Source organism: Equus caballus, chromosome 2 (assembly GCF_041296265.1).
Source record: "Equus caballus isolate H_3958 breed thoroughbred chromosome 2, TB-T2T, whole genome shotgun sequence".
Lineage (NCBI taxonomy): Eukaryota > Metazoa > Chordata > Mammalia > Perissodactyla > Equidae > Equus > Equus caballus.
The window spans coordinates 7,686,814-7,710,637 of NC_091685.1; the positions used below are offsets into that span (position 1 = coordinate 7,686,814).

A 23,824-nucleotide genomic window follows, 5' to 3' on the forward strand; every position below is an offset into this window, starting at 1 on the left:
TTTCCCGTAAGGGTGGGTTGGGGAGAGGGAGTGGGAGTTAGAGCAAGATAGAAAGATGGAAAGACAGGCTATTGACAAAGCTGTTCATGATCTAAGCTCTCCCCTGCAAGATCATCTTGCGTTTAGGGGGATTATAAATCCAGAGCCTCATCTTCAGCTGTCCATGGTCCAAAGCATCATTTTATCAAGTCTTCTTGGGGGTGATCAATGCCTGGAGGACTCCAGCAACAAGCTCTGGGGAAAAACACATTTGAGTCAGATCTGTGTACAATTCCAAACCTAGTCACTGTGAATTTGGACAAATTCCTCTTCTATAAAACAAAATTGAGGGGCCGGCCTGGTGGCACAGCGGTTAAGTGCGCACGTTCTGCTTTGGCGGCCTGGGGTTTGCCGGTTCGGATCCTGGGTGTAAACGTGGCACCGCTTGGCACACCATGCCGTGCTAGGAGTCCCACATATAAAGTAGAGGAAGATGGGCATGGATGTTAGCTCAGGGCCAGTGTTCCTCAGGGAAAAGAGGAGGATTGGCAGCAGTTAGCTCAGGGCTAATCTTCCTCAAAAAAAAAAAAAAAAAAGATAATAATCCCTGTAGGGTTGTCATGAGGATTAAGTGAAATAACGTATATGAAAGCAGCAATTGTTGGTTATCAGTATCCAGATTTAAGTCATTAGATACAACTTGATTTACCTAGGGAACACCTACTTTCCAATTACAGGGATATGCGTGTCAGCTCTTCAAGACACTCCTTTCTCCTAGCCAGTGTATCTGCACAACTGACTCAGTAACTGGAGAGTTGTCTGAGAGGTAGCGAGTTAAATGGTGATCTAGAAGAATGGTATCCTTATAGCTACCACTTATTGAACATCTAATCTAGCCCAGGCTCTTTGATGGGACATTTATGCATGATTTCTAGTCCTTACACTATCCCTACAAGGTAGGTATTATCATCTCCAACGTACACATGAGGAATATGAGGCTTAGAGACCCAGAGACATTAAATTGCCCTACAAAAACAGGTAAGTCCTTTTTGTCTGCTCCATGAAGCTCATTCTTGTTAATGAATTAGATCATAACATATCTTTCATTAGCTACATTTTACTCTCCTAAAATAGATTTGCGATATGACCCAGTGCTTTGATGAGATCTGGGACACGCATTTGCAATCTGTCACTGGTGTGTCATTAAAAAAAAATTCAGTCCCAGACGTTCTAGGCCTTTTTGGGCGTTTAGACCATCACTCCTATCCCCACACTACAAGTCAAGTTTTTTTATTTTTTATTTATTTATCTTTGAGGAAGATTAGCCCTGAGCTAACGTCTGTGCCCATCTTCCTCTACTTTATATGTGGGACGCCTGCCACAGCGTGGCTTGATAAGCGGTGGTAGGTCTGTGCCCAGGATCCGAACCAGTAAACCCCGGGCGGCTGAAGCAGAGTGCACAAACTTAACTGCTGCACCACCGGGCCAGCTCCATCAAGTTTTTAATTTAAACCAGAACCAATGAGTAGAGAAAGAAGCCAGTACAAATTATTGGTGGTCTGGAAGGGGACCTGGGGCAATTCCCATATAATGATTGTTAGCAAGTCTTCTCTTGCTGAGGGGTCTGATCATCGTTATTATTTTAACTAAGGCCCAAACTTGCTTTAAGTGCCCCTTACTTAAACAAATTATTTATAAAATATTTGTTCCTTGGTTTTCTTATCTGTGAAATGGGGATAAAACGGGGATCCAAATAATAACTATACCTGAGACTATACAGTTCAGTTCAACAAACTTTCATCATGTACCTATTTGACTCCAGAAGTTGTGCTAGATGTTGTATGTAAAAACATTTATAAATTGTGAAAAGCAATACTGTATAAATACATGTTGTTTTTGACTTAATATATATCACACAATAATTATAACCGTAACAATTCCTTATACTTACTCAACCTTTTTCACATTGATTTGTTCATTTTTATACATGAGAAACTGAGGCTCACACGGGTTAAACGGTTTGTCTGAGGTCATACGCTAAGTGACTCCAATATTCTCCTTACTACCCCACACTGCCTTTCTAGGAAACTCTGTACACCAGGGACTCCACTATATTCACCCAAGAGTAATATCTTATATCTCGTATGTTTTGGAAAAGTCTCGTTGAATAGCAAGTGAATTTGTACTCCCATTAGCAATTTATTCCATTACTTTCAGATTTCTTAACTAACTTTGTGTATCTATATCTTTAGGTATTTTCATATATGTCATCTCATTCATCCTCACAACAAACCTAAGGTTGTACGGCTAGTAGAGCCAGGATTAGAACCTGGATGTTTTTGATGTCCAAGCCTTGTTTATTCCACTACACTCTACCACTTTGTTTATAAGCCATATAACCTTGGGCAAACCACTTAACCTCTGCGACCTTCAGTTATATCATCTGTAAAGTGGGTATGGTGATTACTACCTTTCAGAGTTGTGAAGCTCAAATGTGATAACGTAAACCAGAAAATTCAAGTAGAAACATCAGTTGCGGTCACAGCTGATAAATATACCAAGGTGGAATCATTTAAAACAGTATCTCCCCTCCTCCCTTGAGTTAAAAAGAATACCAGCAGAAAGACGCCAAGGGAGACTCTCTTGAATAAGTGGTTGCTTACCAGACCTGAGTGTCTGGACCTTGTAAAAAGGGATCTGAGTAGGGTCAAGGGGTTCTGGAGGCATTTCTGGGATGGTTTGCCTGTGCTGGCAAAGGTCGTAGAGCCTTGTTCAGTTGGCCCTCGTGGGACGTCAAATAGGGACTGCTATGATAATGGCAACGGGGGTGTGGGCCTGATAGAGCTGTGGTTTGTTGTCGTGGGAAGCTGTCATGACTGAGAAAGGAAGAGCAGTCTGGGAAAAAACATGTACTGAAGACTACTCTCTGCTAGTCTAAACTGTGAGGATGTAGTAAGGAGTCATCCCCCTGTCCGCAAGGATTTCACAGTGTAGTGGGGGACAGAAAAGCTCTCAACTAACTCTTAAAAAGAGGCAGAGTATAATAAGGATCATATCTGAACAACTAAGAGGTGAAGAGGGAGTTCCTGGAAGCCTCCTTGAAGTAGGTGGCATCTACGCCACACCTGTAGAGATGAGAGTTTCAAGTAACTGTTTGCTTATTGCAATTGAAGAAGGCAGCATGAGAAAGTGTCGGCTGTGTTATGTTTAACACAGGCAGGAGCTAAGGCCTTTGCTGTGTACATGATACATGCTAGGGGCTGAGGCTATAGAAATACATCAGAAACAGTCCTTGCCATTGAGGAGCTCTCAGTCTAGAGGGGTAGACAGATGTAAACAGTCAGGGTGATAATGATTTCAGAAGGTAGAGAAGAAATGTTAAAAAGAAGAGGAGAGTGTGTAACTCTGACGTGGGGAGGTCGGGAGATGCTTTGCAAAGGGAATGATATTTGAGTTGTGTCCTGAAAAAGTAGGAGGAGTTTGCCAGAAGGATTGTGGGAGGAGTTAGGAGTGCTGTAGGCACCTGAGCAGGTCCCAGTGCTCTTTTATTGAACAATCTAAGTGTAGCAGGCAAGGAAAGTATTTCTTTCCTCTCCCACCTAGATTTTTGGCTACTGGAGGGAATGACTTCTTTTTCAATATCACACCCCAATAGCAGATGGTTAAGTGAAAGGTTTTGGAGTCAGACCTGGATTCTAATCCGGCTATCTAATAAGCTGTATGACCTCATTTGTGTTTCGGTTTCCCCATTTGTACAGCTTCTTTGGGTCTCAGATGCTTCCATTCATACAATTCAAAAATAAAGCGTCTAGCACAGAGCCTAGCATATATAAAGTCCTGTTATTATTTTCTATCATTATCTCATTTAGTCCTTATAAGCAACCTGGACTTTGGGTAAAATTTCCCCTATTTTGCAGAAGCAGAAGCTTAGAGTAGGTAGGTGACCTGCCTAGAGTTCATAGGACAATCTAGAATCGCCTCCGCAGCCCGTCCGCCTTAATTTTATGTCCGCGCCGGGTTTTCCCAGGCAGCCGCCGGCGGCAGGCTCCGGTCCGGCGGCGGAAACTCCGGCGCCAGAATTTGGGTGCCGCCGCGGCCTGCGCCGGGCGGGCGGGGCCAGGAGGGGCGAGGCGAGGCGGGGCGGGCGAGAGGAGGGAAGTTGTCGAAGTTAGGGGAGACGCCCGCCCGCCGCCCGGGCTCGCCTCCGGCCGCTCCCTCCGCCCCCTCCCCGCCCCGAGCCCCCGTCCGCCAGTCCTTCCTTCCCCTGCCGTGCATGATGGAAACACCATGGCTGCGGCGGCCCAGCTCTCCCTGACACAGGTAACGCCGGCCGCCCGTCCGCGGGGCTCGCTCGGCCGCTGTCCCCGGCCTCCTCCCCCCCCTTCCCCTTCCCCTCCCTCTTCCCCTCCCCCCCGTCCCTGCGGCTCACCGACCCGGGCGGTTTCTCTCGGCCCGGCGGGCGCGCGCGTGTGTGACTGAGGGACGGCGCCATCCCGAGCCGGCAGCTGCGCCGCTGCGGCCGCGACCCCGCCCCGGGTCGGGGGCTCCCCCGGCCCGGCCCCGCCCAGTCCAGCCTAGTCCAGTCCAGCCCAGCCCAGCCCAGCCCAGCGCCGCGCGTCCCCCGGCCCCTGCTCCCAGCGCCGCCGCCGGCCGGCCCCTCTCCCTCCCCTGCGTGTCCCCCCAGGAAGTTTCCTCCTCCAGGCCCGGCGCGCCCCAGGTGAGCTGTGGAGCTCGCGCGCGGCAGCCTCGCCCCCCGGTCAGCCCTCGCCCGGCGCTAGGCTCGCCCTCCGGCCGGCTGCGCGCCCCGCCCCGGGCAGAGTCACCTTCCGAGCGGCACTCGGGGCCCCCTCTGAGCCGCGCTTTCCTGTCTGAACCGGCCTTTCCCCCCTGGAGTCCAGCGAAAGCCCTCCCTTCCCCAGCAGTTGCCTCCAGCCGGCGCCTCTTCCAAGTGAGCCTCGCCCACCCAAGTACTTACCCTGCTAGCCCCTTCCCGAGGGTAGCCTCTTCCCCCCTCCTGGTCAGACCCCGGTTAGTTTTTTCCTTCTCGAGTTTGCTTTCACGCCCACCCGTGGACTTTCACTTCCTCGCTGTCCCAGCGGATAACAGGGAGACATCCTGGAACAGGTGCGATGGTTCCCCCCGTGTTGGTGCTGGGAACGGCCGTGGACCGCTCGTCCGGGGGATCTTCACCAAAATGTTCTCAGGGTCTTTGCTCTGGGCTTTCGGCTGCCTTCGGAGGCCAGTCCCTGTTCCCAGAAAACCTCTCCGCACCGCTCGCCCTGGGCGCCTCGTTGCTCGCTCTCCGTGAAGAAAGCCAGTTCCCGTCTTCCCGTGCTGCCCAGGACGATAAGGTGCCCTGCACCTGTCAGTCCCTGCACGCACCCAGACTCGCCCCACCTCGCTTTCTCATCCTGTTTTCCCCACAGCTGGTGGCCCTGTACTTCCCCGTCGGGCCCACCGCAACCTTCCGGCCTGCCTTGGAGTGTCTCCCTGCCCCCTCTAGTCTCCTTGGCCTGGATTTGTCGGTGCTTTTGAAGGCTTGAACAGTGGGACAGGGTATACCTGCGGGCCGTAGAGTTTTCGGGAGGCTGTTGGGATGGAGGGGCTTTGGGGCGGTTTGCCAGCTCTCTGGGATGCAGAGGCTGAGTGAGGAGTGTTCTCCCGGGAGCCATGCGCCCCGGGTGCGATAAGTAACTTCACTGTGCGGGAATTGTCACACTCGGGAGTGGAGTCTGCTTATTTCCCAGTGTATTTGGTGTTGCTTATCCTAGTTTGACAAGCAGATATGGGGAGGAATCCTTGGAATGTGGTGGGGGATCTCTTTGGAAGGGTCTTCCTGAAACTCAGGTTTGAGAAATGGCAACACTGACCTTCGGGTGTTCACTTTTTGTGAGTCCAGTTAGTGACTTGCATTCAATAAGATGCTGTTGGCAGGCGCGCTATCTGGCTCCGTGGGCCAGTTGGGGCAGGAGTTTTCCCTTCTTGAGGATTTTGTTCTTTTGAAGACTTCTGTAGGTTTGCTTTTTTAGTTGTGTGGGTAAGTTCTCTTCCTGGGTAATACTGTGTTTTTAGTTTCTAATTACTGTTATTTATCTCTGAAGATTTTTTCAGGCTCTGTCAGTTTTATAGACAGTTAAATAAATTTAAATATGTTCTTGTGGTTATATATTTAAATATCAACATGTATGCAGAGTAATGAATCAGGAATATTATCCTTAAATGTCTCACATATGAGAGAAGATACATTGATGGTTCATTTATATCAATAATTCAAATAAGTCAACTTAGAATATTTTTATTTTAGGACATTAAGAGGAAATAAGATCTATTGTGAAGGCACAGGAGAAGGAACCTTTCTTAAGTGTTAATATACCCTAATATGCCTCGTTATTTTAAAACTTTGCTCGTTTGTGTTTTTTTAACTTCATTTTTTCACTGCTTGAGGCAAATAAACTGAGATGATAATGGAGCCTGGTTTCACATTCATTATTGATCTGTTTTTGTCACCCTTGCACCCCCCCCCCACCCCCCCCCCCATAGGCATACTCAAGTGAGAGATCCTCCAGGGCAGGGACACCTTTTAATTCATCTCTCTCCCTCAGTGCCCGTCTGGAAGAAGGTGATTAAGAACTTTGCCTTAGGAATGACTGAAAATTCTAAAGGGCACTCTGACAGTTAGAAAGATTAAACAGATGCTGAGGTTAGTTTCTGCCTTTGGTCATGAGATAATGATGGTTTTGGAGTAGGTTCATTCCTTGAACAGATACTTGTTAAGTGCTAGGCACTGTGCTGGGATTGTCTTATTTATAATTTTTTGCTCTTATCAATTAAGCAAAACTGACAGTTGGGGGGAAAATGTGAGAATATTTCAATTTGCTCCTTCCTTCCTCTTCCTCTGCCTGCCAAACAACCCTCCAACTCCCCAACCACCAAAGTAAATTATCTAAATTATCATATTCTAGCTTGTAGAGAGGATAGAACACTAGAGAAATGAAACCTTAGTTCAGCCCCAGCTAACTGGATGGTGCTGCCTTAAGTCTCCAGGCCTCAGTTTTCTTAGCTCTAATATTCATTCAATAAATATTTGTTGAGCATTCACCGTGTGCTATGCTAGGCATTATTCTAGGTACTGAGGCTCTACTAATGAACAAAATAGATAACAATTCTTGGAGTTTGGAGACAAACAAAACATGAAGCTTACATTCTAGTAGCTGGTTTAAGGACCTTTCCAACTAATATTCTTTTTTATGGATCATGTTCTATGATTTGTAGATCTAGGAGTGACTTTGCCATGTAGCCTTAGTGTTTTCTAATTTTAGTTGTTTTCACTAGATGTTCTGTTTTCTTCTTGTCCATAAGAAATAAACCTTGAGTGAGAAAGATCTTGTGATTTTTGCTTATGGTGGTAGATTACAAAAAAGGATATTAATACTTTTTAAACTTTTCCAGTTGCCTTTTTCTTCCCTCAAGCCTGTATCCCTAATACTAATACTAATACTAATACTAATACTATTAGCTTCTCTTTGGGTGTTACTCTGTGCCAGGAATTTTACTTCACTTAATCTAACACTCCATTTTACAAATGAGGGAAGTAATTTACATAAGCTAGTAAGTGGTAAATCTAAAATTTGAACCAAGGTCTGTAGGACTTCAAAAGCTCTTTCACTATACTTCTCTGTCTACTGGATGCTTGGCACATCCAGTGCTCCCTGGAATTTTTGATTCTCTTTTTCAGTATATGCCCTGTTGTCCTAATTAGGTAGTAAACTTCTTGAGGATGGAAGCTATGTCTTTGGCCTCTGAATCTCCAGTGCCTGTCATGGTATCTTGACAATACAATTGTTTGCGTGTAAGTAGTGCTCTTGATGATGATAAAGGTTTTATTTTATTGAAATATGTCATGATATGAGTATTTAAAATAATCTTCCAGCAGCTTTATGCTGAAGTTTTCTTGTTTTAATTTAGCAAGGATTCCGCTTTTTTGCTTGAGGAAGATTAGCCCTGAGCTAACATCTGTGCCAGTCTTCCTCCCCTTTATATGTGAGTTGCCACCACAGCACGGCTGATGAGTGGTGTGGGTCTGTGCCCAGGATCCTAACCTGCGAACCTGGGCCACCGAAGCAGAGCATGCCAAACTTAACCACTGTGCCACGGGGCTTGCCCAGGGATTCTTTTCTTAATAATAAAGAAAGCCCTTAGAATGAGGCTAAATTTAAAAAAATCTTAGTATATGTTCTAAAACAATAAATACTATAAGAGTACTTTTAATGCTTTTTTTTTTTAAATTGCAAGAGTGATAGAGCTGCATTACAGAAGATTTGGAAATTGGGGGAAAAGTCTCCCATAATTTCACAGTTTCTTGTGTTTAGTTTCCTTTTCATTAAAAAAAGTACATGATGTGTGTTAATAAATGTTTCACCTCAATGGTCTGGTTTAACAGTCATGACAGTAAGTGTAGGGCTGAGTATGAAAATTACAATGTGTTCTTGGAAGCAGAAAAGGATTATTTATTCAACATGACATTTTACTTCCTACTATGGGAAAGGCACAAAAATGATAGATATATTTTTGCCTGCAATTATGTTCCAGTATACTCAGGAAATCCATGTTTCCTTGAGACATATCTAACCATTCTCAAAAATGGCTGGAATGCTCAGCATTTGGGAGGAGTTGTCATAGTTAAAATTAATTAGGAACAGTTGGGTATATCCAATAGAGAATCTCCCAGGAATAATCTAAGAGTATATCCTTTGTTTTCGCTCTATTTCCAGACAAAAAATAACAGACTAACATGTAGTAGAAAAAGATTGAACATCTTTGTTTAGCAATGAATCATAGTTCTAATCTCTACTCTCACTATAGTCTGATATAAGGGCTCAATCTAAGGTGTTTTGCTTGCTCTTAGAGGAATTATAAAGACACTTTATATGCTGCTTTTTTTTTTTTTCCTTCTTTCCAAAGCCCCCAGTTCACAGTTCTTTATTCTAGTTGTAGATCCTTCTGGCTCTGCTATGTGGGACGCTGCCTCAGCATGGCTTGCTGAGCGGTGCCATGTGTGCACCCAGGATCCAACCCATTGAAATCCTGGCCCGCTGAAGTAGAGTGTGTGAACTTAACCACTCGGCCACGGGGCTGGCCCCCACACGCTTCTTTGTTTTGTGAGTTTTGGACTTAATAAAATTGGAACTATGGAACTCAAAAGCAGGAAAATGGTGCGTGCACACGTGAGAGAGATATTGAGAGATATCTGGTTACTTGGATAATTGGTAGAAATAAATGAAAAGTTAATCCAGGCAGAATTCATTAGGCAAACCCATATACTGGAATTTCATTTTAAAGTGGTTGAACTCTCAACAAGATAAAATATTATGTCTTTGTTAAAAATTATGTTTATTAAGAGCTTGTAATAATCTGAGGAATGTTATAATTTGAATGCTATATTTCAGTAAAGTGGAAACATTTTATTTAGAAAAAAGACTGAAAGAAAAAGATACCAAGATTTTATAATAGTATGGTTATAGTTTTTTTTTTTAAAGATTTTATTTTTCCTTTTTCTCTCCAAAGCCCCCTGGTACATAGTCGTGTATTTTTAGTTGTGGGTCCTTCTAGTTGTGGCATGTGGGATGCCATCTCAGCATGGCCTGATGAGCGGTGCCATGTCCATGCCCAGGATCCAAACTGGCGAAACCCTGGGCCGCCGAAGCGGAGCACGAGAACTTAACCACTCGGCCACGGGGACGGCCTCTGGTTATAGTTTTTATATATCTTCTTTTCAGCAGTGAGCATGTATTTCTTCTGTAATCAGCTGATTTAGCATTTCTACATGACAAGTTTTTGAAAATTTATTCTTTTAAATTGAAATCAACAACTGTACATAAAGTAAAAAAATCTGTGTTGTGAGATTGCGTCTACACTCATATTTCATCTTAAACATTCCTATCTTTGGGTTTAGAGAAATTAGAATAAAAATAATAATAATTGTTATAATTGGTTTGGAATTCAGTCAGAGGACTAGTTTATAATTTTGTGTGCTGCTTTATAATTTAGAAAGTATTTTATGCTGTCTCATTTGATCTTCACAATAACCAATGAGCTAGGCTATTATTACTATCATTTCAAATTGGAGACTACTGAGGCTGAGAATTTGTGACTTAAGTTTTACAGTCAGTAAATAAAAGAGCCGGCATAAACCCATGTTAAAAGAAAATTCAAGGGGGCTGGCCCAGTGGCAGGTAGTTAAGTTTTCATACTCTGCTTTGGTGGCCTGGGGTTCGCAGATTCAGATCCGTGGCATGGACCTACACACTGCTTATCAAGCCATGCTGTGTCAGCGTTCCACATACAAAATAGAGGAAGATTGGCAGAGATGTTAGTTCAGCGACAGTCTTCCTCAAGCAAAAAGAGGAAGATTGGCAACAGTCGTTAGCTCTGGGCCAATCTTCCTCACCAAAAAAATAAAAAATTAAAATAAATTCAAACAGTACCAGTGAAAGTCTCCTTCTCTGGGCCTTCAGTCTCCTGCCTAGAGGCAGTCATTCTTACTAGTTTTTTGTGTGTATTTCCAGCAGTAGTCTGTGATGTATATGCAAATATATATATGTGTATATCGTGGCTTATTATTAATTAATTTACTTATTTTTAGCTTAATCAATCCAGGAGATTGTTCTGTAACAGCACATGTAGATTTCCCTCATTGTTTTAAAAACTTCAGGATATTCCCTTCTATGAGTATGCTGTAATTTATTTAACTAGCCACCTAATGTTGGACACTTGTGTTATTTCCAAGCTTTTATTACCAAAAGTGCTGCGGTGACTATTCTTTTACACATTTTTGTGCACGTGTGAGTATGTGCATTAGTTTTTAGTGGATATAATTGTTGAGTAAAAGGATAGTTTTAATTTGGATATTATTTTTTTTATTTTTATTTTTTTAAAGATTTTCTTTTTTCCTTTTTCTCCCCAAAACCCTCCGGTACATAGTTGTGTATTTTTGGTTGTGGATCCTTCTAGTTGTGGCATGTGGGACGCCGCCTCAGCATGGCCTGATGAGTGGTGCCATGTGTGTGCCCAGGATCTGAACCGGCGAAACTCTTGGCCACCCAAGCAGAGCACGCAAACTTAACCACTTGCCCACTGGACTGGCCCCTAATTTGGATATTATTAATTTGCATTCAGAAAGGTTGTACTGGTAACAGTGTTTGAGTGCGCTTTTTCCTCCACAGCTTCATCAACATAGTATATTATCAAACTTTTGATCATTGTCAACTTGATATGTAAAAATGATATTTGTTAAAAGTTGGCCTCATTTACTGTGCTTTCCTACCACATAAATTTGAACTTTTTAATATTTTGTACAAAGGTAAGGTAGAAGTGAGGCGTAAGAAACTTATCTTTGTGATATAAATAATGCTTTCATGAATTGGAGGTGCAATTAAAAAATAAAGGTTGGAGCTCTTAAAAACGTATATTTTTTTTTTTTTGAGGAAGATTAGCCCTGAGCTAACATCTGCCACCAACCCCCTTCTTTTTACTGAGGAAGACTGGCCTTAGCTCGCATCCGTGCCCATCTTCCTCTACTTTATATATGGGACGCCTACCATAGCATGGCATGCCAAGCGGTGCCATGTCCGCACCCAGGATCTGAACCAGTGAACCCCAGACCACCGAAGCAGAACATGCGCACTTAACTGCTGCACCACCGGGTGGGCCCCTAAAAACATTTTTATGTGGCACAAATATAGAAAGAAAAGTAAGCCTCACTTCCTCTCTTTTTAGATTGGGGCTTCTGTCCCAATTTTAATGGTACCAGGAGTTTCCCATCTGAAATAATCAAGCTGGTTATTTCTTATGTCTTCAATAAATACACAAATTTGGCCACGAATACTGGGGCAGGAACATACTTTTGGGGGGAAAGCTTCTATATTATACTACTTTGGTTTTTTCTAGATTATGGTTTCTCAGTCTTGGCCTTAGTAACATTTTGGGCCAGATAATTCTTTGGTGTGGGGAGCTGTCCTGTGCATTGTGGGATGTTTTGCTGTGTCTTTAACCACAAGATGCTAGTAGCACTCCCTTCTGTTGAGACAATCTCCGGACATTGTCCGATGTTTCATGGGGGACAAAATTGCCCCTAGTTGAGAATCACTGGTTTAAATATATACTTTTTAAATTTAGTGATCCACTAAGGTGTTTGGGAGATACAGAGGTATATGTTTTCTTGGGATAGGGACACGAGGAATAGTTTATCTTCATGTTTTTATTCTTAAATCTGCCATAAACCATGAATGACTGTGCATAGATATTGAGCTTAAAAAACTTAGGGGCCGGCCCCGTGGCCGAGTGGTTGTTTGTGCACTCTGCTTCGGCGGCCCAGGGTTTTGCTGGTTCAGATCCTGGGTGCGGACATGGCACCGCTCATCAGGCCATGCTAAGGTGGTGTCCCATGTGCCACAAGTAGAAGGACTCACAACTAAGAATATACAGCTGTGTACTGGGTGCTTTGGGGAGAAAAAGGAAAAATAAAAAATCGTTAAAAAAACAACAACAAGAAACCCTGCAAAACTTAACTGGTGAGACATCTGGAAATTGTAAACTTAATTTTATGTGTGATTTCTGTACCTTTCTTAGCGTGGTCTTATTTTAGTTGTGGAACAGTTTTATCTAGTGGGCTAAATATTAATGCAAAGATCCCGGAAGGAAAATATTCTTATGCCACTGTTAAGAAAGAAGACGACTGATGTTTCTTGAACTCCTAATAGGCAGTAGGTACTTTTAGCTGATTTACATATATTATTTCACTTAATCTTCCCAGCCTTTCTACAAGTAGGAATTAATCTTTTGTATTACTTACTCAGGGTTGTGTTCTAAGTGATAGATTTGAGATTTGAACCCAGGCACGTCTCTTCTCTATCACATTTGCTATGCTGCTTTCTGTAAACACTCATTGACGATATTTCAGATAAATTTAGGGATAAAAACGATCATGCATGTGATATTATGTTCCTCTATTGTTATATAAAAGGAACAGATAGAGAGTGGGCTCTGCGTGTGTGTGTGTGAGAGAGAGAAAAAAGAGATCAATATTGGCATGATAACAACGATACTTATTGAGCACTTATGATGTGTCAAGCACTGTTTTCAGTAATCCTTACAACCTCATGAACTTTCAGTAATCTTGACAACCTGATAACTGGATCATCCTTATTATTGTTGTTTTACAAAAAAGAGAGAACTTAGGCATAGAGGTGAAGTAATTTGTTCAACTCAAGCTGCTGCTAAATAGTAGAGCAAGGATTATAACCCAGATAGTGTAAACAACTCATATAAGTTGAATGCGTCTGAATGTATTTTTAAGGGAACAATGTCTCTGACAGAACTAATTATGATAGTGCTATTCTTTGGTTGTAACTAAATACATGTTCTAGGCTGCAGCATCTTCTTTTTTGAAAATCAACTTGTCATTGCATAGACCACATCTCTAGAAAGTGATTGTTGTACCAAGTTCTAGCAGAGGGTTTTTGTAGACGTGATAGAAGGTAGTTTTACATTTTGCGAACTCTAGGAATTTATTGCTTGTGAAAACTAAGCCTGTCTAGGTTAGTGTACATCTTGCCAGTATTTACTTTCAAGCTAGTATTCTCTTGGACATACTAGTTTGGACTTGGGGTTTTTTCAGTATTTTACTGCTAGAGATGATACCAGCTGTCAGAGAAAAATTCCCTATGAAATAAATTATTTTATTATATAAAACTTAGAACCACTAGATCTGAGGATTTCTGATGCTCCAGATATGAACATTGCTGAGAGGGTGAAATAATGAGAGACTTTGGGCTTTGCAGTCAGAATGTCTTAGGTTTAAATCACTTATTTGACTGTTTCACAGATTTATTAGCCTCTTTTTTTTCCTGTAAAATGGGGAATAAAATTAACCTGCAGGATTTGTTGTGAAGATTATGTGAAATAATGGATATGAATGTCTGGGATCAGTTTAAATGGCAGCAGCTATTAATGTAATAATAGTAATAACTACCACCACTAACCAAATATTTAAAATTGATGGATTTAGTTATTACAGGGCTGGGGTTTTTTTTGAGAAATATTAGCCCTGAGCTAACATCTGCTGCCAGTTGTCCTCTTTTTGCTGAGGGAGGCTGGCCCTGAGCGAACATCCGTGCCCATCTTCCTCTATGTTATGTGGGACGCTTGCCACAGCATGGCTTGCCAAGTGGTGCCGTGGCCACACCTGGGATCTGAACTGGCGGACCCGGGGCTGCCAAAGCAGAAGTTGATTTTAATAATATGTTGCACTTACGGAATGAAAATTGGAATTTTCATAGATCACGGATACCAAGCATTATTTGTAACCTCATTCCATCTTATTCTATAGGTACAACACAGGTGTATCATTATGCATATACTAAAAATACGAAACTTATGTGCTTTAAAGGTGCTTCCATTATTGCTGGTTGATCCTCTTTTATTGCAGCAAACCTTTGCTGAATGCCTCCTGTGTGTCACCACTGTATTAGGCCTTGGACATAAAAGAGAATAAGACCTAGACTCATGCACTGAAGTATGTTTTAGTCTTTTAGGGGGATAAACACTGACTCTCTGGTGTGATACATACTATGATAAAGGACGATAGAAGTAAGGCACTGGGTGCTGTGGAATATCCTGTGATTATGATGGAACGTTTTGTGGTAGTTTAGTTTTTAATTTTCTTATTGTTTTATAGTATCTGACGTTGATACTGTAGATGGCATTTTAAATTATATTTAAAAGGACAACAGAAAACCATGGGAATGTTTGATTGAAATAAAATTGTACTTTGCTGCATAGGGTTCACATTGGGGATATAACATCCATTTTCTTATGATTTGTTCTCTGCTTTCTCTTTGTAATAAAGTGAGAATTTTAAACCTAGAACGTAGGATGTTAGGAAGGGATTTCGAGGATAAGCTTTAAAGGATCTGTGACTTTCTCTAAAATAGTATGTAAAATATTCAGTCTCAAGATTTCTATCCCATGAATGCTGAGAGAAGTTTTATATAGTGGGAAGAACACTAGACTTAGTACAAGACAGACCTTGAATTTGAAATTTTGAATTCTCCCTATGCCACTTGTACTCTTCTGGGTGGCCTTGGCAAGTCAGTTAAACTCTCTGAACTTCCTTTTCTTTATGTATGATGTATATACATTGTTGGAATATAGGAGACATTCAATAAATAGAAGTGCTATTATTATTATTGACACTCATATAAATATTATTTAAAATTTTTTTCATTTCCAAAATTCTTCACTCATTAAAGAAAACGTGGAACATGCAGAAAAACAGCAAGAAAAGGCATGAATCACCACTCATCCTATTCTTTAAATTTTTAGTTGTTTTACTTCTTGGTTTTTTCCTTTACATGCTTTTTTAAACGTGATTGTAACCTCTCTCCCACGCCCGTACACACACACATATGTATAGTTTCGTATTCTGTTTTCTTTAACTTAACATTATGGGTGTTTTACTATATGGTCTTCATAGTATCTTTTTAATGTCTTTAGAATATATTTATTGATTGGATGTTTTATAGTTAATTAAGCCTTTATACAGATAATTTATATATCAATTATAATTAATGCTGTTGCAAATAACCTTTCATATACCATTCGCTGAATTTTTTTTTGTGGAGTTATAGATAGTACTTACTACATAACTATGAATTATTTTTTCTCTGTACACCTTTGAGTTTTGAAATTAAATGAGTGATTTTTGTTTAGTTTATAAGATCTTCAATGACAAAGCAGACAGCAGCAGTAATTTATGCAGAAAGGAGCAACAATTTCAAAAATATTATTGTGCAGAAATTAAGTTTGAGTATATTTGATTTGGCTGCAAAGGCCATTTATAGTTTGTAAAGTTCACTTAGCATAGGAAATTGGCCTTAAAAGTTGTGAGCTTGAAGAAGATTGGATGATTTCTGTTTGCATAGTTTTCCTCCTTCTTTGCAGGCTAGATTGCTTTCATTCTTAGTCTGTTCTCTACATTCTGTTCTGTGTTTTTTGTTTTTGTTTTCTTTTCTGGCACACTTTTGTGCAGGGCGTTGTAAGATCTGGAGGTGGATTCTGGACCATCTGGCACTCTAAAACGGTTCAGAAACTTAACTCTATTGACTGTGCTTTGAGCCAGACTTGCTTCAAATTTCCTGGTTTGTCTCTGTGCTTGGTGGGTTTTTTCTTTTATACCCTCACAGCTTTTTAGGATTTATTTCTTGCTTATTTTAGTACAGGAATTTTACCAGTACCAGTGTTCATAGATTAAGATGGTCAAGACTTAATTTCTTATAACCTCACCGAAGAAACTCTTATAATGAAAACTTTACAAAATGTTCTGTTTTTAAAAGTAAGTGTATAATTGACGTAACTTGTATTACTTATACATGTTTAATAAATATTTAAAATATTTAAAATTATAATGTAATTATAGTTTTTTTCATCATGTGTAGAGTAATTATAGTTTTTCATCATAAGGCTAGGTCGAGGGAAAATCAGATTCTGCAAATTGTAAATTTATTGAGTTAATTTCTAGTATTAGTTTAAAAATAATCCGTGTGTCAAAATTAATGATAATTTTTTAACTATATCTGCGTTTAGCAATATGAACCATCAAGCACTTTTAAAAAGTAACAGCGGTACTCAATTTATAAAATGTTTAAAAATTGTTTAGTTGTTGACACTTTCTTTGAGCCTCCTGCCCTATTTCTTTAAAAATTTTTTAAACAGGCTTATTGATACATAATCCACGTATCAAACAATTTGCCCATTTAAAATGTACAATTCAGTGGTTTTAGCCTATTCATAGATGTGTGCAACCATCACCAGAGTCAATTTTAGAGTATTTTTACTGCCTCACAGAGAAACCTTCTACCCTTTAGGTGTCATCCCTGTTTCTTCCATGCTTCCCCAGTCCTAAGTAGCCACTAGTCTACTTTCTGTTTCTTTTTTCCTATTCTGGACTTAGTATGAATGGAGTCATGTAATATGTGGACTCTTGGTGACCAGTTTCTTTCACTTAACAATGTTTTTGAGGTTTATCCAAGTTGTAGCAAGTATCAGTATTTCATTCCTTTTTATGGCTGAATAATATTCCATTTTATGGTTATACCATATTTTCCATTCATTTATTGATGGACATTTGGGTGGTTTCCACCTTTTGGCTGCTACAAATAATCATGCTATAAACATTCATTTACAAGTTTTTGTTTGGATGTATGTGTGTATTTTTGCTGGATACATAGGTAACTCTATGTTTAATTCTTTGAGGAACTGCCAGACTGTTTTCCAAAGCAGCTGCACCATTTTGTATTTCCACCAGCAGTGTATGAGGATGAGAATTTCTCCACATCCTCTCCAGTAATTATCTGACTTTTTGATTCTCTCCATCCTAGTGGGTGTGAAGTGGTATCTCATTGTGGTTTTGATTTGCATTTCCCTTATGACAAATAATGTCCAGCATCTTTTCATGTGGTTATTGGCCATTTATATATCTTTGGAGAAATGTCCTTTGCTCATTTTTAAACTGGGTTATCTATCTTTTTATTATTGACTTGTAAGAGTTCTTTATATATTCTAGATACACATCCCTTATGAGATACATGATTTGCAAATATTTTCTCTCATTCTCTGGGTTGTCTTTCTACTCTCTTGTTGATGTCCTTTGATGCACAAAACTTTTAAATTCCGATGAAGTCAAATTTATTCTTTTTTCGTTTCTTGTGCTTTTGATGTCATATCTAACAATCCTTTGGCAAATCTCAAGCCATGAAGATTTATCCCTATGTTTTCTTCTAAGAGTTTTATAATTTTAGCTTTTACATTCTTTGATCTGTTTTGAGTTAATTATTATTATTTCTTTTTGCTGAGGAAGATTTTCCCTGAGCTAATGTCTGTTGCCAGTCTTCCTCTTTCTTTTTGGTATATGAGTGTCACCACAGCATGGCCACTGATGAGTGGTATAGGTCCACGCCCGAGAGCTGAACCTAGGCCTTGAAGCAGAGCACGTGAAACTTAACCACTAGGCACTGGGGCTGGCCCTTGAGTTAGCTTTTTATATGTGATCTGAAGTAATGTTCCAACTTAATTCTTTTGCCTGGATGCAGTTGTCACAGCATCATTTGTTGAAAAGACTCTTCTTTCCACATTGCATGATCTTGTCAAAAATCAGTTGACCAGAGGCTGGCCCAGTGGCGCAGCAGTTGGGACCGTACATTCCATTTCGGTGGCCTGGGGTTCACTGGTTCGGATCCCAGGTGTGGATGTGGCACCGTTTGGCAAGCCATGCTGAGGTAGGCATCCCACATATGAGGTAGAGGAAGATGGGCATGAGTGTTAGCTCAGGGCTGGTCTTCCTCAGCAAAAAGAGGAGGATTGGCAGCAGATGTTAGCTCAGGGCTAATCTTCCAAAAAAAAACATGAGTTGACCATAGTCACATGAGTTTATTTCTGGACTCTTAATTTTGTTCTGTTGATCTGTATGTCTATCCTGGTATACTACAACACTGTCTTGATTACAGTTGCTTTGTAGTAAGTTTTGAAATTGGAAAGTGTTAGTCCTCTAACTTTGTTTTTCCTCTTCAGAATTATTTTGACTATTCTGTGTTCCTTGCAATTCCATATGAATTTTAGAATTGGCTTGTCAGTTTCTACAAAGAAGTCATTTGGAATTTTCCTAGAGATTGCATTGAATATGTAGATTAGTTTGGGGAGTATTGGTGTCTTAATAATGTTAAGTTTTCCAATCCATGAACATGGGATTTTTTCCATTTATATATATCTTTAATTTTGTTCAACAGTGTCTTGTAGTTTTTAGAGTTTAGAAGTTTTGTACTTCTTTTCTTAAATTTATTCTTAAGTATTTTATTTTATTTATTCTTAAGTTATTTGAATGGAATTGATTTCTTAATTTCATTTCATGCATTTTGTTTCAAATGTATAAAAATACAATTAATTTTTGTATATTGACCTTGTATCCTGCAACCTTGCTGAACTCCTTTATTCTAATAGTTTTTTAGTGGATTCTTTAGCATTTTCTATATATGAGATCATGTCATCTGCAAATAGAGATAGTTTTACAAAACTGCTTTCCCATTTGGATCCTTTTTATTTCTTGTTCTCGTCTATTTTCCAGTAAAATGTTGAATAGAAGTGTCCAGAGTAGACATTTTTGTCTTGTTCCTGATCTTTGGGGGAAAGCATGTGTAGATATATTCAGTACCTTGAAGGTGCCTAGTTCAGCCATTGATTGTTCAGGAAACCTAGTGTTATTTGAAAGGGGTTTAATTCACATTTTGGTTACTTAGCTCAGAGGTTCTTAGGAGTGGTCCTGTACCATTGGCATCACCTGAGAACTTCTTAGAAATGCAAATTCTGGGCTGGGTCAGTGGCGCAGCAGTTAAGTTGGCATGCGCTGCTTCGGTGGCCTGGGGTTTGCAGGTTCCAATCCTGGGTGCGGACCTATGCACCGATTGGCAAGCCACACTGGCAGGGGTCCCACATATAAAGTAGAAGAAGATGGGCATGGATGTCAGCTCAGGGCCAACCTTCCTCAGCAACAAAAGAGGAGGATTGGCAGCGGATGTTAGCTCAGGGCTGATCTTCCTCAAAAAGAAAAGAAAAGAAAAAGAAATGAAGAAATGCAAATTCTTAGACCTCACCCCAGTCCTACTCTGAATCAAAATTGGAAACTCAGGGGTGGGGAATTTACTTAGCCTTTTGCTTAGTAAAGATAGTTCATATTTTTCAAAAACTAATAATACTCCTAATGAGTAACACATATAAGGTTTTAAGTATATGAAGCATGTAATATTCAGAAAGACTGCTTGTAGTAGGTATTTTCTTTTTCTTTTTAGCATATGTGGAAACAACCCGGAGAGGTTGTCAGTTTTCTGTGCTTTTGGGCATTGGTTAGAAGAGTGAGCTTTAGCATTGTACTGTGTGGCTTGGAATTCTAGTTCTACCATTTACTATCTATGCGAATTTGGGCAAATTATCTAGTCTCTTTACGTTTCAGATTCTTCCTATGTAAAATGTAAGTAAGAGTGACTGATGTATAGACTTGTGAAGATTAGACAATACAAATAAAGTGCTGAGAACATTGCCTGGCCCATAACTCCTTGATAAATAGAAATATTTGCCATTACCGTTATTATTGGTCAAGAGCACTCTGCTGTGGCCCATTTCTCGTACCTTTCTTCTGTACATTTTTCTTGCTATGTCTGAATTTCTCTTCTTCTCCTTTGCTTCATTCATTCAACCAATACTGTGTACCTACTGTCTGTGAAGCACTGGCATGTGTACTGTGATATACATAGTGAGCAAGACAAAGTCACTGGGCTCATGGGTTAATATTTCTAGTGAGGGAAATCAACAGAAACAAGTAGATAACAAATAGGTCAGATAGTGATAAGAACTAAGAAGAATAGTAAAGCGGGATAAGGGAAGAGAGTGCTGTAAGGTACTACTTTAGATAGGGTGAGCAGAAAAGCCCCTTTGAGGAGGTTATATTTTGTCAGAGAGCTGAGTGAAATAAGAAGTGAGCCATGTGAATGTTTATGGAGATGTTCTAAGTAGAGGGAATAGGAAGTCCATGGGCTTTGAGATAGTGCTCTTTGCAGTTGCTTGACTGGTTCCTTTAAGATTTAGTTCAGGTGTCACTTGTAAGCGACTTCCTCGGTTTTTTCTACCTTAATTTGTTAGGAAATAATTCAGACATGACTTTTATTGACTTTTCCTCTTCTGTCCCCCGTAGGTATCTCTGATCCCATGGCAACTGTGTTTGCTCCCTCTTGTTGCACTTATCACAATGGGTTGTTATTGTTTGTTTTTCTCACTAGACTCTGAATTCTCAATGTCAGGGGTTATAGTTTCTTACTTATTTTAGTATTCCAGTATCTAGGCATTTAGATGTACAATAAATGACTGACTGAATGAGTAATGAATCAACAAGCAAGTTTTTCGACTTTGTATTTCCTCGGTGTATTTCTTTCTGTACTTTGTTTCTGCCTGGTAATAACTGTAGAGGGTACCGTAGAGGGTACAGTTTATTTTTTACTTATTTATTTTTTTTGAGGAAGATTAGCCCAGAGCTAACATCTGCCGCCAATCCTCCTCTTTTTGGTGAGGAAGAGTGGCCCTGAGCTAACATCCGTGCCCATCTTCCTCTACTTTATATGTGGGAGGCCTACCACAGCATGGCTTGCCAAGCAGTGCCATGTCCGCACCCGGGATCTGAATGGGTGAACCCCGGGCCGCTGAAGCGGAATGTGCGTACTTAACCACTGCGCCACTGGGCCGGCCCTGGTACAGTTTATTTGAATACTTTCTTATTTGTCTTGCAGTCAGCTTAGTGCATCAGATACATTTTTGTATTTGGCAGTTGTGTTGTAATTTTTCTGTTTTTTTTCTTTCTTAAGACTAAGTTCCAGGAGGGCAAAGAAGTTATTCTATTTGTTCATCTCTGTATCTAGAGTGCCTAGTATAATAACACATAATAGATCAGCAATTGTTTGAATAAATGAGTGGTATGTTAGTATGTTCATATGTTATGTTAATAGTATCTTTTACTAAATCATGTAGATTATATAGTATAAATCATTTGCATAATATTCCAGTAGACCCTGAGCCAGGAGCTTTAAGCAAAATAAGTCATTTTAGATTTTTTAACGCTCCTGACTGCTTTCCCTCAGCAGTACCTTATCAAGTTTAATGTACATGTGAGTGCTCCAATCAGTTATTGTATTTTCTCCACTAGAAGTTGAAGCATATGATCCAATAATTATACAGAATACTTGAAAGTCAGACTAGATGAGTATTAACTCTGTACTCATGCACCAAAATTGTCCCCCTTTTCAATTCCATAGTAGAAATCCTTGTTCCTAGTACCTTCCAGATACAAGTTAAGCAATTAAAGCTTCTGGTCTAGGTAATTCTCTGCTGAGTCTGCATGAGTGATCAGTAGACAACTCCCAGAGCAATGTTTGCATTTTAAAAGAGAAGTTTGCTAAGTAGGCCAAATGATGAATTGGTGGAATGTGTATGGCTGAAGGTAACACACTAGTAATAGTTTACTAAACTAGGGATTGAAAAACAATAGATATTTTCACATTACAGTATAGGTAAGTTGAGAGTATTTTTCCAGTCAAAGGTTCAGTCATTTGGCTGAAAAAGAATGTTTTTTATTTCCTGGTTTTTTGATTATTTCCAGGAAAAGACAATGAAAGACTTGCAAGAATTGTGTATCATATGAAAATCAGTTGATATAATATACCACATTAATACAATGAAGGAAAAAAACCACATGATCATCTCAATTAATGAAGAAAAAGCATTTGACAAAATTCAACACCCTTTCATGATGAAAATACTCAATAAACCAGCAATAGAAGAGAACTTCCTCAATATAATAAAGGCCTTATATGAAAAACTGACAAGTAACATCATTCTAAATGATGAAAGGCTGCAAGCTTTTCCCCTATGATCAGGAACAAGACAAGGATGCCCACTTTTTTTTTTAAGATTTTATTTTTTTCCTTTTTCTCCCCAAAGCCCCCTGGTACATAGTTGTATTTTCTTCGTTGTGGGTCCTTCTAGTTGTGGCATGTGGGACGCTGCCTCAGCGTGGTTTGATGAGCAGTGCCATGTCCACGCCCAGGATTCGAACCAACGAAACACTGGGCCGCCTGCAGCGGAGCGCGCGAACTTAACCACTCGGCCACGGGGCCAGCCCCAAGGATGCCCACTTTTGCCGCTTCTATTCAACATAGTCCTGGAAGTTGTAGCCAGAGCAGCGAGGTGAGAAAAAGAAATAAAAGACATCCAAATTGGAAAGGAAGAAGTAAAATTATTTCTGTTTGTACATGACATATTTAAAAAAAATTTATTGTGGTAAATAATGCGTAACATGAGATCTACCCCTTAAGAAATTTTTAAGTGTATAGTAGAGTATTGTTAACTATGAGCACAATGTTGTACAGCAGATCTCTGGAACTTAAAAAATCTTGTATTACTGAGACTCTATACCCATTCAACAGCAACTCCCCATTTCCCTCTCCCCCCAGTCCCTGACAACTACCGTTCTACTTTTTGCTTCTGTGGTTTTTGCTACTTTAGGTATCTCATATGAGTAGAATCATGCAATATTTGTCCTTCTGTGAGTGGCTTATTTCACTTAGGATAATGTCTTCAAGGTTCATCCATGTTGTAACATATGACAGGATTTCCTCCTTTTTTGTGGCTGAATAATATTCCATTGTATGTATGTACCACATTTTCTTTATCCATTCATCTGTTGATAGACAATTAGGTTGTCTCTACTTCTTCACCATTGTGAATAATGCTGCAGTGAACATAGGAGTGCAAATATTGCATGTCAGTGGTAAAGTCCCATTTTGTAAGTCATTACATTGATGAGACTTCCTTTTACCGAAGTCTTTGCTGTTTTGGAAATGAGAAATGGAATAACTAATAAACATGCAAAAATGCATGTTTTCTCAGTTCACTTTAAGATTTATTTAGGAAGTGGTGTTTATTTCAAATTATACTTGAGATAAAAAAGTGAGGTTGTGTGAATATATTTTTTAAAGTGTTAGGTCTGTAATATGAAAAAAATTGAAATAGCAAAGATTTCTGTTGGTTTATATTCTTTAGGTTAGGTCTATATGGTTCCAGATACTAGTCAAGAAGTATAAAACTCACTTTATCAGCCAGTGTTATCCATTTTTGTAATCCTTTTGTGTGAGTGATAGGAAATGCCAATTTTGTCTTAAGTCTCATCAATGTAAGAAAGGGAGTGTGTTAGCTT

The 23,824-nt window shown here is 40.0% G+C and overlaps 1 protein-coding gene across 6 annotated transcripts in view; it reads left to right on the plus strand.

Moving 5' to 3' along the window:
* Positions 1 to 4,067: 4,067 nt before the first annotated feature.
* EPS15 (epidermal growth factor receptor pathway substrate 15) overlaps positions 4,068 to 23,824 on the plus strand; it is a 129,597-nt gene continuing 109,840 nt past the window's right edge. For 2 of the 6 annotated variants that reach the window (XM_023630074.2, XM_023630082.2), the window contains exon 1: positions 4,068 to 4,299. In XM_023630074.2, coding sequence (XP_023485842.1) covers positions 4,267 to 4,299 — 33 coding nt within the window. In that variant the 5' untranslated portion in view covers positions 4,068 to 4,266. Of the gene's footprint in view, positions 4,300 to 4,393; positions 5,104 to 23,824 lie in introns of those variants that run through there. The other 4 variants (XM_023630059.2, XM_070260001.1, XM_070260003.1 and 1 more) reach the window with 4 other exon arrangements.